Raw genomic sequence first — 17,895 nt, 5'->3', positions numbered from 1 at the left:
TTAGATACGTGACTTTATTTTATTTTTGTACGAGAGTCTGGATATTTATGTATATTGCTTATTAAAATGATTGAATGGGTCAAGCTAACAGAATGGTAGGTACTGTGTTGCCGAAAAATAAACTCGCGTCTTGCCTTGCAGATGCATTTGGCGGACTTGCGAAGCTAAGCATGGTGCTAATAAACGACATTAGTTGTCGCGTTGCGAGAGTTTGATATTGACGACTTTCACAAACCTGTCTAGAAATGTGACAAAGCAATGCCCAGCTCCTCGCCAAGTGCATGCAAGCCGCGTGCATAGTTTCGGATGGTGAGCATTAAGAACATATCACAGGAAAGAATGACAACTGCTGAATACCGGGCGCAAGGCTCTATCTACTTGACTCGTGGACCCGTTTTGCTTTTTGGAGCGTAACCGTTCGGATCGCCCGCCTTAGCGCAGGAGCTCTGGACGATTCTGGCCTTTCTTCTGTTCCTCCAGTTGGCTACGATACCGTCCAGAAACCCTACGTTGTTGCTTGCATTTGGCAACCACAAAGTTCAAGAATTCAACCACTTTGTAGCTTGTAGACGTGGTCGTAGACGTTGGGGAGGGTTGGACCATCAACACCTTTTTCTGTCTGGAGATTAAGCTTTCAAAGATGACCAAAGTACTTAATACGATTTCCAATAGAAAGGCGGCGCACAGCGCAATGGCCTCGTTCCCGGTAATGTGGAGAACAACTGCCCGTCCCAATCATTGCATCCTTGGGATTTCAGCCAGCAGCCAACTATAACAAGAGATGCGAAAGAGCTGCAACAAGATGCAGCAAGATATCCTCATGGAATATCTTCTTTTTTTGTATTCTTCATATTTATACATATATAAATTCCAGTGTATTTTTGAAAACCATGTTTCCAATGCTCATGTGTTCCTTTGAATCATCAGTTCTTCTATGAAGGCATAAGCAGCTATCGACGATCTTCAATTGTAGCTTCACTTCGGTGGCGTAAGCTTGAACGGCTAGAACTACCTATCGCTATTGTAACATCGATGTAGCGACGTGAGGGATATCTGTTTTGAAGCAGAGCAACATGCTTTATCAAATTTCTCTATTCAAGCTTTTTTACATATCATGAGTTGTGTTGCTGAAGCACAGATATCCTCCTCCATTTTCCCTTTTTGGTGCACTACGCATCACATCCTTATAACCATGGCCCCAGCGTCCTTTCGGACCACAGGATGGGATCCCCTCCTCATTACAGCACAGGTTGGTTCGTCTTTGCTGCTGCTACTGCCAGCGCTCGGCACAAATTTTTAAGTTATTGTGTTCTAGATTGTTGCGTTGCAGTCTGTGTTCTATATCCTCATTAGTCTCCTACTCTTGATTGCCCTGGCATTGACCGGCGACGAGTTGTCACTGGATGCGATATTAAGCGACACTGAAATCCGGACAGACACTGTTTTTGGCTGGACGCTGGCACTCGTCTGGCTCGTGAACGCCGTCATTGTCATTCCGGTGCTTGTTCTACTCGTCCAGCGCGCAAAACTCGTCCTCGACTTCGTGCTTACGCTCGAATTTATACACCTTATATTTGTATGGATACATACACGACACTTTCCGACTTGTGGAGCATGGTGGATCTTGCAGACAGTGTCAACTATCGTCATGACGCTCGGTGGAGAATGGGCTTGCATGCGCCGTGAGTTGGAACCTATTCTTGTATCGAAAAAGCCTGCCCAGAGATCATCCAGCAACAACAGCAATGAAGAGTATGTGGAAGAAGAACAGCAACAACACCAGCCGGGAGCATCGTCCTCTTTGCAGCTAGATGTAACTGACGCTGAAAACGAACCAAGTGCAGATTGGGTACATATTGCCAAGAAGAAACGGAAAACATCGGATCCATCTGGTTTACACAATAGTGAATCATCCCATTCAATGCCGCAGGAAGACGATGCACCGCTGACAAGAGCAGTTGGAAAAGCAAAAAGAGCCATCATGCAAAGTGCACAGCGAGCCACCACCAAGAGTAAAGGAAAGCGATACGAAACGATACCAATGAGTAGCGTGGATGCTTCATCCAGCGAGCGAAAGTGAACAACAATGCCAAACGATACACACATACACACATACACACATACACACATACAATCTCACAACACATACAGTACATCTCAAGCCATCCCTCTTCTCTCTCCTTTGCAATTAATTCAAAGCCATGTATTCGACTAGGAAACAATAAAGTTAGCGAGTATATGAGAAAAGAAGAATGGAACTATGTCTTTCGTTTCTTTTGACGTTCATGCGTCTTGAGATGCCGATTGACTTGGTCAGCTCGCGAGAACGCTTTGCCGCAAGGTATAAAGGAGCAACGATAAGGCCGCTCGCCAGTATGTACGCGTAGCTGTATCAACAAGATGCAGGGTCAGCTAACCCGTTTATCGATAATCTGATAAATGGCTACTCACATGTTTCGACAAGTTACTGCTCTCAGAGAACTTCTTGCCGCATCCTTGATATTTACAAGAGAATGGTTTCTCGCCGGAATGGACACGGCGGTGGATAGTCAGGGCGCCAGGGATTGAGAATTCGCGATCGCATCCATTTTCAGGACACTTGTAAGGTTTCTCGCCCGTATGCGTCCGCATGTGTTGCGTCATGATGTTGTATTCCGAATATCGCTTTTTGCAAACGGTGCATTGATAAGGCTTGTCACCTAAAATGACCGTGTTAGCAACAGCCGGAAAAACAATGAATGATAAATGATTTATTGGGCTTACCGGTATGCGTTTGAATATGTCGCATGATCTTTTGTCGCTGCGTAAAGACTTTACCGCGGCGGTCGCATTCTTCCCATTCGCAAAGGTACTTTCCGCGACCCATTCCCACGTGAACCTCCGAAAGATGACCCGTCAATTCGTCAAAAGACGCAAACCGCTCCCCGCAGTTGGTCCAGCGGCATCCATAAATCAGTCGTTCGCCGAGATGGTTCGTCAAGTGGTTCAGCAACGCATCCGAGCCGTCCACTATCACAGTGCATGATCCCCACCGGCAGTGGAAATCGATCTTTCGATTGTTGTTCAGATGGTCCTTGAACAAGTGCGGTGTAAGCTGGTCGAGCGTCGGGAATGTCTCTGCGCACGCCGCCCACTCGCACATCCTCACTTGGGAAAGCCGGCGTTTCCGTCCTGCTATCGAATTTGTTGCGTCTGCGTTTTCGGGCACTTGGGCGTCTGCACCTGGAGCCGGACTGGCTTCTGAAAAGGAGGATAAAGGAGGAAGAGAAGGCGGTGTAGAAACATCTGTGCTACCAGTAGCGACTATCGGGAGTACTGTTGTTCGCTGCGATTGCGCTGGTGGTGGTGGAGTATGCGTAGGGGCGGAAGGCAGAGGCTGCGAAGCTGCTGCTGCAGGAGCAGCAGTGGAAGCTCCTGTTGCGGGTAGTGGTGCAGCGGTTTGAGCAGCAAGAATGGGGCAACATTCGGCGCAGCAACCATTGTCGACGACCGGATTCAGAGCAACGGCTGTGGGAGGCTGAACACTATCTACTGTGGATGGAGTTACTAACGTGCCATTTGAACAATAAGGATCTGAAGACGATCGTGTAACGGGCACGTCAAGCGAAGCATCGCCCTCATCGCAGTAAGGATCAGTAGCTTTACTTCGAGATGATTCCGTCATCGACAAGCCAATAGACTACTTGGAGCCTAAAGAATTCATATAGAAGTATCAAAAATACAGAAAAGAAATGCCACCGCCGTTCGTCCCCGACTATGGTGCCATTTTGGTGAGACGCTCGCCGCGCTCTGCTAACGATGTGCCACAGTAATGTAAATAAAACAATGGTGCAAGGTTGACAAGACCTAGTCCAAGATGAAATCCTGCACTTCCAGATCGAACCAACGTTGCTTCATCTGTAAGTCTTCAGAACAAACATGGTAAAAAATTAAGGAGATATCAATAAAGGAAACTTGTTTGCAAAAAAAGAAGAATGTAAACATGATATGGCAGTACAACAAAAAATAAGCTTTTTTTTCATTCAATCTCGCTAAAGGTCATGCGCCTTCAAATCTATGCTCATTAAGCATGATAGTATGTGTACTTTCAGAGTGTGCACTTGGAGTGCTCATAGCGGTATTTCCAGATGATGAATCGAGCATCATCAAATAATCTTGGGCTTGACCTGAATGATGGAGCATATGGGAATGGTTGAAGCCTTGCGGTTGCGGTGGCGTTGTCATGCCCGCATGAACTGCCAAAGTCGCCGTGGCTTCGTGGTTGGGATGGTGAGTGTAAGCGATAGATCCGGGTCCTTGAGCCATCGAAGTATGATTCATGTCCACAGACGGCCGAGGCTGGATGTTGGGTTGGATGTGATGTGATGGAGGCTGTGCTGTCATAATATGCTGCTGTAATTGAGGGATAAAGTCGCCAGGCGCTTGTCCTACAAATACATAAGGCTGCTGGCTGACAACAGGCATACATAAAGTAGCTGTCCCGGTCACTGCTGTTTCATGCATTTGTTGATGCTTTTTTAAAGATCGTGAATGATAGTATGCTTTGTGGCAGCCCTGTACCGGACAAACGTAAGGTCTCACTTTGGAGTGAGTTTTAATGTGAGTTGTAAGAGAATCTGGTCGAGAAAATCTTTTCCCGCAGCCTAGCAAACACTCATCAGAAATCATGCTCGTTTACTGAAAGACCCAATGATACTTGCCTGGTTTGGTGCATACAAACGGACGCTCGCCAGTATGTGTCCTGAGATGGTTGCACATCTTGTGACGCTTGGTAAACGGTTTTTGATTTCTAGGACAGTTTTCCCATTCGCAACGATATGTGGGCTAATCATCCGTTAGCAACCAAAGGAATTGATTCAAAAATATACTTCACCTTGCCACCGCCGACGTGCACGTCGCATATGTGTTCTGTTAGGTTCCGCACGCCTTGGTATGTCTGACCACAATCCTTCCACAAACATTGCATCGGTTTCGTCGCAGAGGGTTCCTGATCCTGTCCTTCACCGTGTCCCTCACCGTGTCCTTCACCGTCCTCGTCTTCTTCCTCATCGTCATCGTCAGCATCTTCGCTTTGTTTGCTCTGACTGGAATTTTTCTTTATGCTTCGATCTTGTCCATCAGGCGGGGTGGATGGTGCATCTTCCTCTTCCTCATCAATGTTTGTACTACTTTCAGACTTGATTTCTATAACTTCTGTTTGTTGTTGCTGCTGCTGCTGTTGATGTTGATGTTGATTATGTTGCTGTTGCTGTTGCTGATGCAGCTTTTCAGCTTGACTAGCTCGTCGTTCCTTCTCCAGCACCATCAAGCGAGCAATCAATTCTTCTCGAGACATGCCTTCAAACTCTTTTTCTGAAACATCAGCTGCTTTTGCAAACGTTTCCGACAATGCAGGTGTAGATTGGAACTGCAACGCAGCTTCCATGGTTGACGAGCTGGCCGATGAGTTGGACGGAAGTGAAATCATGTCTGGACGGCTAGGCTGACTGTTCTCGCCGTGTGGAACAGGTTGCTGCTGCATCTGCTGTTCCTGTTGCTGTCGTCCCTCTTGTTCAGGAATCTAAATTGTACGTTGATTAATTACGTCTCAGTAGTTGCATGCTGCTGGTGCAATCACCTTTTCCTGGATAAATATAGTTTGCTGAGTATCAGGCTGACGGAGGGCGTTGCGTTGTGTCTCCTGGTTTTCGTTGATGAATACCATTTGCGTCGGAGGACGTTGTTCTTGTTGCATTTGTTGGCATGGTTGCCCGCATTGGTCGGGATGTTGCAACAAAATACCACCTTGCGTCGTGTTAGTCGACTGCTGACTGCTAAACTGCTGCGTATTCGAATGCGATGGATACTGCAATGCAGCTGGTTGAATGTTAGCTCGCTGTGCCATTGCCAATTGTTGCTGTGCCAACTGTCTCTGGTACTCGTTTTGTTGCTGCTGTATATGCTGTCGCTGTCGATGCTGCTCCTGTTGTTGTTGGTGCTGCTGGTGCTGCTGCTGTTGTTGCTGTTGATTTTGACCTTGCTGTGGGGAGAATAGCAGCTCATGAATCATTTGCTGTTGCTGTTGCTGCTCCTGAGGGGACTGCATCGCGTGTTCAAATTGAGGTGATTGTCTGTGCGCAGATCCATTGTACAACATGAGGTCTGGGCCAGCTGGCATAGCATGTTCATTTGAAATATTCATGGGCATCCCGTGAGGTTGTTGCTGTGGCTGCATGTGGGAAGGCGGCGGCATTTGCTGCTGTTGCTGTTGCTGATGCATCATTGGTTGATCCAAATTCATTGGCTCCATTCCCACATTAGATTGCTAGAGCTATAGATTAGCAAGGATGCCCCAGAGAGAGATCATGGGTATCATATGACGCGAACATACCGTATGATTGCCATTCGCTGTTGGCGGGCTTAGCAAGGTACCTGAAGTCAGCAACACTGGCTGTTGTTCTTGTTTTTGGGGAGAGTCCTGTTGCTGCTGAGACTCTGCAGCAGCGTTGTACATTGTAAAAGACTGATGTCGCAGATCCTGCTGAGACTGCTCTATTGGCACGAAGGTCGAGCCGGGTATCGTTGTCACGTTAAGGTGCGGAGCTCCACCGTAGGCTTGCAGCGGCAAATGCGTCATGTCGTGACCTTGCGGAACACCCATGAGCTGAGTGGAGGCGGTTTGCTGACTGGTTGAGGCTGGATGCTGAAATGGAATCTGCTCAGAGTCCATTTCCGTGTACATTGGTCCCGAGCTATTTAAAGCATCTTCCTCAATCTTAATTCCTTGCCGGGTCAATGCAGGTGGCGAAGTGTAGTTCTGGAACTGGACTGAAGATCCGACGCAAAGAGAGGCAACCAGCTGTTGCGGGTCGACGGGAACTGAGAAGGCTTCTGACGTTTGTTCGAGGCCACCCATTCCACTGTCCTGTCTTGGCTGCGCCAAATCACCTGTCTCTGAGGTGCATGTTAAATCTGCTTGCTGGCCGTCCATTGTGGCGAATCACGTTGGGTATTGCTATTGCAGAGAGGGGAAGTCGACAGGTTTAATGCCCTGATAGTTCGATGCAGGGCAGTGTGTTTCACGTGTCTCGTCTATGTATCGTACTAGGAGGAGGCTCAGGCAGGCAAGTGTAGAGGATTGGGAAAAGGTGGAAAGGACGAGTTCGAGTCGGAATGAAATTGCATCATCCAATGTTTGAGAAGCGGGCGTTTGGCTCTGTCCTCTCTCGCACGAATGGTGGAGAAAACAGCTCCGGCAGACTTTTTTCTTTCATTGATCAAAAATTTGGCCAATGATCCATAAGTGTTTCTTCTGCTTGTGTATTTCCCTTTAGATACAGTTTCACATATCTCTTTTCACATATCTCTGGCAAGTCCGCCATGTTTGACCTCTCACGGGCACAGTGCAGTGCAGATCTCTTTCTTCACAAAGATCGCAAACAAACATCCACATGATCTGCTGCGCTGTGCACAACAAATAACCGCCAAAACTTCGTCCAGATCCATCGATCGTCTGATCGTTTGACAAAAATAAATTAGTCTAAACAAGTATAGACTTATTGTGTGCAATGTGCTGCTGAGACAATCCTTCCTCCTCCTCCTCTTCTTCATCTACAGTTTGTTGCTATTCCACCACGTTGATCTGGATGGATGCTCTAACAAGAATTCCGTTGGGAACCAATCTTCAGGCTGTTGACCAGTCAACAACTGAGCTAACGCTCTGCCGCAAAGGAAAGTTCGAGGCATACCTGGGAAAATTGATAAGGTTGTTACTTGTTCCTCTTTTCCAGTGCCTATTTCCCCCTTTGCAGGAATGCTTACCGTGCCCTGTGAATCCGGCTGCAATGTATTGTCCTCTGCCCTGGTCCGTTCCCAGGACATGACGTAAATCACCCATCAGAGGCAATCTGTCCTTTGAGAAGCCTTAACGAGAAAAATTTCCATGTTACTATCCAAGATCCGTTTAGAAATCTTTTTGGCCGCACGAACCCATCACGCCAACCCATTCGCGATCAATATTTGGAGCCTTGATTGTCTCACGCATAAACGTTCTTAAAGCATGAGATACCGCCATGTTTAGAGTGGAATCGTCATCTTCGTGCTCTTGTTTGCTGGGTACAATGTTGCGCATACCGCCCATAATGATATCTCCATTAGGTCGGCATGAAAGATACTGATATCTATCTCACTGTTACTATCGAAATGCAATTGCATAAACCTTTGTAGATATATCATACCCCCGATCTGCGCTTATGATATAGTCGAATCGAGGTGTTGATGGCGAGGCACAAACACTGACAACTTGGTTGCGTACTGGCACGATGCACCCACTGAGAGCACCCAATAATCTCTGAGTCCATGCGTTAGTGCAGTATGCAACCTTCGAGGCACGAATGACACCGCGCGTTGTATGCACATTGATGTGATCCTGCTTACTCTCCACAGATTGCACGGGTGTATGCGTTGCTATGTGCACTTTGTTCTGCACACAACGTGCGAGGCAGAACACGATCTTGGCAGCCCAAGCGATCGCAGTCGTCTTTACATGCAAACCTCCATATCTGAACGCCTCAACGCCTGTCATTCTTCGCGACTCTTCTGGGCTGAGTACCCGGATGTCATCTGGTATTTGTTTGGCAAGCTTTTCGGCTCCAGGCCGTGCTTCCTCTGCTTCTTGTTCAGACGACCACGCGACAACAGTGCCCTTGGTCCATGTGAATTCTGGATCGAATGGACCCTTATCCTTGTCGGCATGCTTGGACAAGAATTCTGTCAGGGCGTCTACGTTTCTGTAATCGAACTCGACCAGACGCTTGGCAGATGCCTCTCCGTAGGCAGCCACGGTCTCCTCGTAATCGTCGTTGAGTCCTGGTGAAATAATGCCACCTAAAATGCCACGTGAGAAAAGGTATGCAATCAGGGGTGGGAAATTTCAAGGCAGCAACGCTTTAGATTTTTGTTACCGTTACGACCAGTGGCTCCGCTGGCAATCCCTCGAGCATCAAGCACAACTACTTTTAAACTGGGTTCCATTTGCTGCAACCAGTAAGCAGTGGACATTCCGGTCAGACCAGCTGTAGCGGCAAAGTAATTAACTGGTATAAGCAACAGTATCTCGGCAGAAACTAATAAGCGATCTGCCTTACCGCCAATGACAACAATGTCTGCAGAGTCTGGCAGAGGTTCCGTCGAAGGCGACTGGAATGGAGCCTCGTAGAGCCAGTATGATGGAATGCTGTTGGGACTCAAGCGCATTCTTATGTTTTGACGGTTTTTCTAGAGGGAAGATCCGATAACGAAGGTTTTCTCAGGCACACACTTATTCAAAGTTTCTTTGTTTCGCACGGGAGATCATCTTTCCGACGATTGACACCGACAGTTCGGGCACATTTTGTTTCTAGTTGCGAGTATACAAAAGTTAGTGACAAACAAAAGCACAATCCATTTTGGGTCATAGTATGCAGGAACTGTTCATGTCGACATGGGATATTACTTTATTGGGCTGATGAGGCGGCAATCTGTGGCCGGTTTATTCAGACCTGCACCCGCCTAAATCGATGTGTATGAGGCTAGGCGTTGGGCCTACTCTTCGCGGTAATTGCTCTGCTATCAGCAGCTTCTCCGCTCGGAAAGTCATTGTTTTTTCTCCTACTTCTTGATAAGGACGCTCTTCAGCATCATTCCCTTTGCCATAATATGAAGGCGATATCCTTATGTTGCTATATGCCCACCGATTAAGCCTAGTTCCAAGGCGGAAATGTAGAGCATTGAGAATTTGACCGTAATAGGCATATATTTCATTGACATGGCTTAACAGTGAGCGCCCCTTAATTTCAAGAGAAATCGTTCCATGGTAACACCACTCCTGTTAACTTTCTTTAAGCGTCGATATTTTCAAGGTAAAGGGGAAACACAGATATTGGAATTGCCGACGGTACTATGTGGTGGAAGATTGTTACAAGAAAATGATAGCGAAATGTCAGAGGACACCTCAAATGAGGAAGAATCAAGCTACTTCATGGTTTTTTCGAAGAACCAAGACAGGAAGGTCCTGGAAAGCGAACCAACTGCAAAGAAGTTGATCGAGCAAGGCCTTGACAAGAACAAGAATTTGAACGATGAGCAAACGCAACGGTTGAAGGAGATGATGAGAAATTTGGATGTGTTTGGGACATCTTACAAAGATTTGATGCAGACAGATCCATTGGAGTTACACATCAACAACGGCGACGCACAACTCATTAAAAGTCGACCAAACGCATGGATGCCACACTCGGAGCGAGAACTACTTATGAAGGAATCACAAAATTGGTGGAACATGGTGTACTGGAACGAAAGAGCGATCAAGGAACATGGGATGGATTCTTCGTGAAAAAGAAAACGAGAGATAAACAATTCAATGCAGTTCCAGGCATTGAACAAGATTACCGTACCGACCCCTGGCCAGTTCCCTTAGTGGTCGATGTTCTCGACACGTTAGTCCAATGGAAAAAGGTGTTTTTGACACTAGACTTAGGGACGTTATCTTATTCCATATCGCAGCTCATGATGGGTACTGAAATAATAAAGGACAACGCCAATATTGCCTAGTGATTTTGGTGATTGTTGGGATCGTTTCAAAGCCCAACATCCTTCAGCTACCTTTACACAACCAAGGTTTCGAAAATACTTGCATCCACTTACTTCGGCATGTCAAACACTGCAAATCACGTAGAGCGATATGGGTCGCGAGGAAAACCTGTGGAGCATAACAGCTACGTAAAGCAGCCGTCAAAGTTATCGACAAGAAAATTGAAATATGTATCGGAAGTCTTCAAGGTACGCGTGTAAATATACAAAGCGAACGTTCTTGACCAACCATCGGATATATAATATGCACGTAGAGTAAGGAAGTAGAGAACGACAGTCACGTGCTGGGACGTCTTGGAACGTCCTAATCGGGACATTGGCCACAAATCCTGCAAGGTTCCTCCCTGCCTTGCTGTTTATATTACAATATACGTTAGAGCATGGGTAGGGAATCGAGATAACAAAGACCTTACTAAGACTGTTTGATGCTCTATCACCTTGATCATGAATCCATTGGCGCCTTTCCTGATATTGACGCACAAACTTTGGCAACAGCTTTTAGTATGAGAATGTCCTCAACACATCAACAAAGAACCGACAGGTTCAATACCGTGTTTTATTTCGATCTGTATCACTTTTTCAAGTATATGAACCTTTATTACATGAAATAAAATTTCTTATGCGTTATTTAGCAGCAAAGAGTATATGCTTACAAACCTGATTACCAACAATGGCTGCCAAGTACCATTACATTTCGCAAGGCTACCAAAAAGTCCGGGGGGATACTTCGAACTGCAAAAGTCATAGGAAGATGTTTCGAATCCTTGTTGCCATTCGCTCTGTGAATGCTGTTGATCAACTCAACTGAAAATTTAATGTAAGCATTAACTATCACATTTTGTACGTAATGTACTATTTATTGCGGTCTTTTCGTCGTGATATTATATATTTGAAAGACTGTCTTAAAGGAGTACAAAAACTGCTAGGTAAGATGGAGTGCAGTTTAGAGCATCACAAAATTTGTTCTAAAGTTATTTGACAGAACACAGAGAACAAAGTCTGGTTTTTCTAAAGCGGCGCACGCAGATTTTTCAAGGTCTTTGGAAATGGATATCAGGAAAGCTGTACAGGGTTTGATGGTAAAATATACATTGTTTGCTGGGCGAGAGCATACAAGGTAAGGTCATTTATGCTACGTTTGGTTTATGTTCGATGACTTCATCTGGCTTCATATTATCTCGGTGTGGCGCTATGTGTGGCTGGTAATAAGCATGTTGCTGTGCTGCAGCAATGTTATTTTGATAATAGTATCCATCAGATACATAACCACCGCTCTGATCGTAACCGGCTCCTGCTGCTGAGTGGGAAGGAGGTACAAACCGCCGTGCTTGGTTCTGGATTGGCGACTGAGGCGGCGCTGCAGCCGCACCACCAGGATAGATGGGAGCGTCAGACATGTTAAATGCGAAATCATCTTCAGGTTGGTGCTCGAAGCCATCCTTGGTTCGTGGACGTGTTCGGCTAGTGCAACCACCACGGCGACTCAGCCAGGTAACGATGCCGGCAATCAATGCAATGCCAACTAAAAAAGGATAGCTCTCAAATAAGCATCAAATAATTCCCTTCTTTCCATAGGGATAATAGCTCTACTTACCAACGCCGCCAACCACAGAACCAACGATAACTCCAGTCGTGCTCTGGCCGCTGCCGCCACTGCCACCATCGTTGCTGTTGCTGTCGATTGCTTGCTGAGAGTCGCCTGTAGCAGATGATTGGTCGCTTCCCTGCGTCTCTGATGAGGACTGGCCGTTGCTGTCGGTATTTGATTGCGAAGGAGAATCGCTTGCTTTGTTTCCACCGTCTGTCTTACTGCTGTGGTTATTATTATCATTAGATTTGCTAGCGGATGGAGCAGGCGTAGGCGAGTTGTTGTCAGAACTAGCTGCTTGGGAAGTTTGATGTTGATCTCCACCGCTCGAAGTCGGCGATGCTAACTGACTGTCTTGCGAAGCAGATGGTTGATTTGTCGGTTGGTTGTCATTGCTACTTTGCGTGTTTGAAGGTTGCTGCTGATCGCCAGAAGCCGTGTTTGAAGGGCTACTACTGCTATCGCCTCCGCCCAAGATACCGCCGCTTCCAAAGACCAAATCTGCGTTTGTCGTGGTAGAAAGCTGTAATAAAATAAAAATAAAAAATATACAAATGATGAACGAAGGTAACTTCATGACGATGTTGTATGGAAAATAGAAAAAAGGAGGGTAAGTATGAGGGGACTATGTTCTCGATCCTCTTCTTTACACAGTACATTTTTGGACCGTGGTCCGCGGGCGATTCGATCGGCGACTAGCCAAAACCTCTTGGCTCATCTACAGAGAAACAATGGATGATCTTGTTCAGACGATGAGTTCGCACTAACCAAATTTGTAAGTCAACATCAATTGCGCTAATTTCTTTTGTTTCAGGCAGAACATATGATTGTCTGTAACAACCTGACCGTGATAATAATACAACAGAAAATAGTACTCGTCGCGAACGTCCTTTCTCCACGTCTGTTTTTAACTTTATTTTACAGACTGCGTATACCAGCAAGCTGCAGATAAAACCGGTAACTTTCATGCGAAATGAAGATACTAACATATAAACCATATTCTTTCGGAGATTCTCAACGTTCTGGGCAATCACTAGTTAAGTATTCGTCCGCTGAAACAACCAGAAAGTAATCATCCCGATAGATTTACCGCTATCCAAAACAGACGTCGATCTGTTGACAAACATTTTATGTCGGACCCTGTAAGGAAATGTCGATCCTTTGGGAGTTTTGTTTTTCTGCCTTATTTAAGCGTATATGATATGGCAGCAGACGTTGTCTGCCCTCATACAGACCATGCGTGTAGCAAATAGATCCAATATTCAATCAATACCAAAGTGCGCATTAATTTCAGATAACCTGCTTCTCAAGTAGTACTTTTCACTGGTTCTGGTAGTGCCAAGAATTGTTCGTATTACCTACAATGTATTCTAGCCCATCCAACCGGTACAAGTTCCCATACCATACAATGCGAAAACTTCCCATTCGCAACAGAGTAACCTGGTCCCAATATCTGAAAATATGATGGCATGCTGACTTTGCCAACGATGCTCTGCCTCCTCGTTGATGGCGAATTATGCATTGAGTAAGTTACTTTGGTATGCTCTGGGCTAAATGCATATCTACTTAATTTAATTTTCATTTTCCTCTTTCTACAAGAAGCGCCGGTGGCGATGAAAAGTTTACTTTGTACCGCACTGTAGTAGCCATGATTTATGTATGCAGCATAGAATGAATACTGGCTGCTACGTTTACCCGCGTGTATGTTTTTGCATACAAGCAATGCCATATAAATCAATGCCAAAGCTCCCAGGCAGAATATTTAATTTGTCCCCTTCAGATCTCCCTGCAGTCAATAAATCCAGACTAAACTTTAGATGCTTGCGGCTGGCCCACAGCAGCTATCTTTAAGGGAAAGGAACCTACACTCTATATTATTCATTATACTTTGCTTCTAGCACGCCACGATTGTTTTCTCAGCAAACAGCGCCACCTACATTGTAAGCAAACGTAGTCTGCTTGCTCCTCTTAATTCTTTGAACTCGTTTCGTGAAAGCAGACTGTACAAAGGCAGGAGAACATAATTCAATCCATGTTGGAATATGGAGATTGTGGCACTATAAAGTTTAGTTCTAAAAATGCTGAAGATGAGGCGGAATCAATTCCATGGGCATTTCACGAGCAGCTGTACCACACTCCTAACCAAGATGTACGTGTGACAAACGTGAGAGTAGAGTCCACACTTTTTCCCCTCTCCTCTCCTTTTGCCACATGTTAGCGTCGTCGTTTGCCTTGGGTTTGGCGTTGCTAGCGCCATCCATCTATGCACAGAACTGTCCTTCAGGTCCCACCGGTCAAAGTTATTTTTCGCCAGTCTTGCTTAACGACCAAGTGTATATTGTTGGCGGCAGCTTGGTATTTTTTACGAAAAAAATGGATCGACAAATCCAATCATAATAACAATCCGACTTTATACACACGCAGGAAACGCTTGATATCTATGCTTTGGACTTGAGCCAAGGTCTCGACACAAGCTGCCCAAGCTGGAGCACACCGTCCAATGTGCAAAACAATGGACAGTACAAACCATTCATGTACGGTGTGGCGTATGCTGGTCCCAGCAATAACACAATCTACGTGCAATCTGGTATAGGTGGAACAGATCAAATGGCAAGACTCGTCCAGTACAACACCGCAGGTTCTTGGGGCGGAGGTGAGTAGTTACATCATGTTACCCAGCAAGCTTTCGATCCAGTTCCACTCAAAATCGAACAGTATCTGAATTCGGAAACTCGCCCTCTTCAAGAGCTCGCATGTCTGCCTCGCTTAACGGTACAGGAACAGCATTTTATTACGGAGGACGGGCGATACAGTCCAAAGATTATGCAAGTATCATTCTTTCAACAGCCAGCAATATTCATGCAGCTAAAGCCAACATGTCTCTTTCCAGTACAACGATTTCTATAGTTTGGATACCAGGTCGAATACATGGAATTGGCCAGCCATCCAGTACGGCTGGGGTCAGGCTCCACCGCGCTACGATCACTCTGCAGTATTGATGTATGTATCACGTTCATGCAAAATTTACAACAATTATCACCAACACCTTTACACACAGCGACGACTTGCTTTTTATTCTTGGAGGCATCGTTAACATCAATGGTACAGATATCTTTGCAGATTTCCGCAGCGCTGTTGGTAAGCGTCAGAATATATCTACAAAGAGAACAGTTGGTCTAAACGATGGTCCTAGTCTTTGACACCGTGAGCAACAAAGCGCTTAGTATGGCGACAACTGGAGACATACCTCCTGGTAGATATGCGTGAGTATATGCAAAGTTTACTTAATCCAAAAGTCTCTAACTTGCTCCGCCCGTTTATTTCAGCTTTTCTGCTGCTCCTGGTAATGAAAAATTATCTATTCACAGCTGATCTGACAACTGAGCACTAAACTTTACACTTAGCACCGGATGGCAAGTCCATTGTCGTGTTTGGAGGTCACAACATATCTGCACCAAGCGGTACATTTGATGGCACCGCGGATGTTTATGTCTTGGATACATGCACGCTGACCTGGTCCAAGCCAGATATCAGTGGAACAGCGCCAGCTGCTCGTGCCGGTCACGGTGCTGTTACCTACGGAAACTACATGCTGGTCATGTTTGGTAACATTGATATTTGACACTTGCAATTCAGGCTATCCTAATATGTAATATGATTCTGCTTTCCTCTAGGATTCACGGACGTTGTACCTCTCGGCGATTATAGGTCTCCTAAATACATTAACAATCTTGCTATTTTGGATATGTCTTCGTGGAAATGGATATCTAGTATCTCGCACCAGGATAATCCTACTGCCAAGGCCGATCCAGGATGCAGCTTCTCGTTTCCTTCGTTCCCAGAAACACAAGCTGACGGCGGCGACGATCCTATGCCTTACGATCCAACTGTCATTTCCAACCCGAACAAGAAGAGCAACAAGTCCAGAAACACAGGCTTGGCTGTCGGCTTTGCTCTTTTCGCACTCATCATCCTTGTTGGTGGTGTGTACTGGTGGCGCCGACGACAAAAGCAAAAGGCGCGTGCCACGAACCCTCGCTGGCTTCCCGGAGCAGTTACCATGCAACGCCGTGGTAGCAATGACTATCCGTTGTTTGTTTACGGCAACGAAGACAGCAAAGAAGAAAAGTTCGCGGAAACACGAGATGCGGGCATGCGTACCTACACCGCTACAGATCACGATGCTTGGGAACGTGCTTTGAATCAGGATCAAGAACGACCCGAAGATGGACGACCCATGTCTCGGCACATGGATGTTTGGGAACGTATGCGTGGATTGCGTGACCAGCAGGAAGCAAAAACAGCCGAATCTAAACTCGTTGATGCTTAACACTTGTTTTGCCTTCTACGTTGCTTGATCTTATCTGTAACATATACCTCGAATTTTTGCGATAATATATTGAAGTTTTTAATTCTAAGCATGGTTTCGTGGAGTATTATGCGCACGGAGGTAACGCGGGGAAGAAGGTCTTGTTATTGAATTCGCGTCTATCGCATCTAATCCAAGACCTTTCTCCTTCCTCACACTTGTCCTGTGCTATTTGTGATAGTATTATTGACTGTTTGCACCGTCTTGAAAGTTTTATCTGGATATCATTTGCGCTGATATTTCGGTATGCTCAGCTCAATGATGCTATGCAGTACTGCCTCGTGCATATTTCAGATAATGCATGATAAGCAATTCTGTCAAAAATCACTCATATCCACCAGTATATTAGATCATCATCCAATCAATGCTGTGAGCCCTCTAAAAGTAATGCCAAGGGCTCGTCTCAGCAGATGCGCAATGCAAGCATAAAAGCATCTCCCGTCTATTGTATTACACCCTTTCCCCAGCTCACCAGCCGTCTATGTCGGCTGCTGCTAATATATAGTAATTTGCTGAATGTTATTCAAATATATAGGTCGTTGAGATGAGTCTGTTACAAGCATATCGAACACAGTACTCTAGCTGTAGCGATTTTCGTCCCCGTAGATTTATAGCTGAAACCACTTGAAATAGAGTTCATTTGTTTGGATATGAAAAAAGCAAGAAGACAACATAATAAAATATAAAAATAAAAATACAACGTAATAAAATACAATAGTAGACGTATTCAGCGGGTAAATTCGTCAGTTATTTCTGGGATCCTGCTCTGCTTGTCCTTGGGTGGAGGACTCCACGTACCTCGGCAACACCGCTCTCGTTTTGCTGGACCTGTTCTGTTGCCATCTATTGCATATTTATATTTTAGAAAATATTATCACGCTGTGGTCATGCATAACCCCTACTTTGAATTATACAAAATCTTGATGACGTTCCGGAAGCTTTTGAGGTCAAAGGGGTTGACGGGAAACTTGGCAGTGCCTTCAGAGACAGCGACGTTAAGTCCATCTGCTGCCAATCGCAGAGACAGGAGCTTTAAAGTATGACCTATTCAAGAGTTAAGTGCAAAGGATGGATATGAAAAAAGCTACCATAGAGTTGGATGGCTGGGATCACGTGTTGATCACTATCGTCCGTTTTCGCCAGACAGTCGTCAAGGATGAGCTTGGTTTCAACAAGCAATTTCACACTGTCCGTGCCGGTTTGCGTGGTCCGACATCTTCCTCTTTCCTTTTTTGACACAGTCTGTGAGCACCCGAAGGTCCATGTCGCATCCGCTACTGACAATCATTAGTCGCACCCACGTACATGATCCCTCGTTACAACATTCTAG

At 45.7% G+C, this 17,895-nt stretch overlaps 8 protein-coding genes across 8 annotated transcripts; 3 read left to right on the top strand and 5 right to left on the bottom strand.

Moving 5' to 3' along the window:
- Window positions 1–1,192: 1,192 nt before the first annotated feature.
- VTP01DRAFT_6991 (uncharacterized protein) lies at window positions 1,193–2,080 on the top strand (the record flags this gene model as incomplete). The annotated part of the gene is made up of 2 exons (XM_069385953.1): window positions 1,193–1,249; window positions 1,316–2,080. The coding sequence occupies 2 exons, from the start codon at window positions 1,193–1,195 to the stop codon at window positions 2,078–2,080; spliced, it is 822 nt and encodes a 273-aa protein (XP_069243364.1).
- Window positions 2,081–2,258: 178 nt separating this feature from the next.
- Window positions 2,259–3,664, bottom strand: VTP01DRAFT_6990 (uncharacterized protein; the record flags this gene model as incomplete). The annotated part of the gene is made up of 3 exons (XM_069385952.1): window positions 2,259–2,387; window positions 2,452–2,699; window positions 2,764–3,664. 3 exons carry the CDS (start codon window positions 3,662–3,664, stop codon window positions 2,259–2,261), a joined length of 1,278 nt encoding a protein of 425 aa, XP_069243363.1.
- Window positions 3,665–4,038: 374 nt separating this feature from the next.
- On the bottom strand, window positions 4,039–6,970 carry VTP01DRAFT_6989 (uncharacterized protein; the record flags this gene model as incomplete). The annotated part of the gene is made up of 5 exons (XM_069385950.1): window positions 4,039–4,643; window positions 4,701–4,824; window positions 4,874–5,560; window positions 5,618–6,304; window positions 6,371–6,970. 5 exons carry the CDS (start codon window positions 6,968–6,970, stop codon window positions 4,039–4,041), a joined length of 2,703 nt encoding a protein of 900 aa, XP_069243362.1.
- Window positions 6,971–7,590: 620 nt separating this feature from the next.
- On the bottom strand, window positions 7,591–9,234 carry VTP01DRAFT_6988 (uncharacterized protein; the record flags this gene model as incomplete). Its single annotated transcript, XM_069385949.1, has 6 exons — window positions 7,591–7,727; window positions 7,801–7,902; window positions 7,969–8,159; window positions 8,217–8,865; window positions 8,943–9,053; window positions 9,126–9,234. 6 exons carry the CDS (start codon window positions 9,232–9,234, stop codon window positions 7,591–7,593), a joined length of 1,299 nt encoding a protein of 432 aa, XP_069243361.1.
- A 721-nt stretch (window positions 9,235–9,955) lies between these two features.
- VTP01DRAFT_6987 (uncharacterized protein) lies at window positions 9,956–10,916 on the top strand (the record flags this gene model as incomplete). Its single annotated transcript, XM_069385948.1, has 4 exons — window positions 9,956–10,300; window positions 10,357–10,568; window positions 10,617–10,797; window positions 10,863–10,916. The coding sequence occupies 4 exons, from the start codon at window positions 9,956–9,958 to the stop codon at window positions 10,914–10,916; spliced, it is 792 nt and encodes a 263-aa protein (XP_069243360.1).
- Window positions 10,917–11,735: 819 nt separating this feature from the next.
- VTP01DRAFT_6986 (uncharacterized protein) lies at window positions 11,736–12,773 on the bottom strand (the record flags this gene model as incomplete). Its single annotated transcript, XM_069385947.1, has 2 exons — window positions 11,736–12,130; window positions 12,203–12,773. 2 exons carry the CDS (start codon window positions 12,771–12,773, stop codon window positions 11,736–11,738), a joined length of 966 nt encoding a protein of 321 aa, XP_069243359.1.
- A 1,634-nt stretch (window positions 12,774–14,407) lies between these two features.
- On the top strand, window positions 14,408–16,526 carry VTP01DRAFT_6985 (uncharacterized protein; the record flags this gene model as incomplete). The annotated part of the gene is made up of 9 exons (XM_069385946.1): window positions 14,408–14,551; window positions 14,621–14,849; window positions 14,912–15,021; window positions 15,087–15,196; window positions 15,255–15,334; window positions 15,390–15,459; window positions 15,523–15,539; window positions 15,601–15,801; window positions 15,871–16,526. 9 exons carry the CDS (start codon window positions 14,408–14,410, stop codon window positions 16,524–16,526), a joined length of 1,617 nt encoding a protein of 538 aa, XP_069243358.1.
- A 782-nt stretch (window positions 16,527–17,308) lies between these two features.
- Window positions 17,309–17,656, bottom strand: VTP01DRAFT_6984 (uncharacterized protein; the record flags this gene model as incomplete). Its single annotated transcript, XM_069385945.1, has 3 exons — window positions 17,309–17,408; window positions 17,468–17,595; window positions 17,654–17,656. 3 exons carry the CDS (start codon window positions 17,654–17,656, stop codon window positions 17,309–17,311), a joined length of 231 nt encoding a protein of 76 aa, XP_069243357.1.
- Window positions 17,657–17,895: the final 239 nt, after the last annotated feature.

Source organism: Rhizomucor pusillus (assembly GCF_041956525.1).
Source record: "Rhizomucor pusillus strain CBS 183.67 unplaced genomic scaffold VTP01scaffold_3, whole genome shotgun sequence".
Lineage (NCBI taxonomy): Eukaryota > Fungi > Mucoromycota > Mucoromycetes > Mucorales > Lichtheimiaceae > Rhizomucor > Rhizomucor pusillus.
Note: the sequence above shows the minus strand (reverse complement) of the source record. Positions and strands in the feature narration are given on the sequence as shown.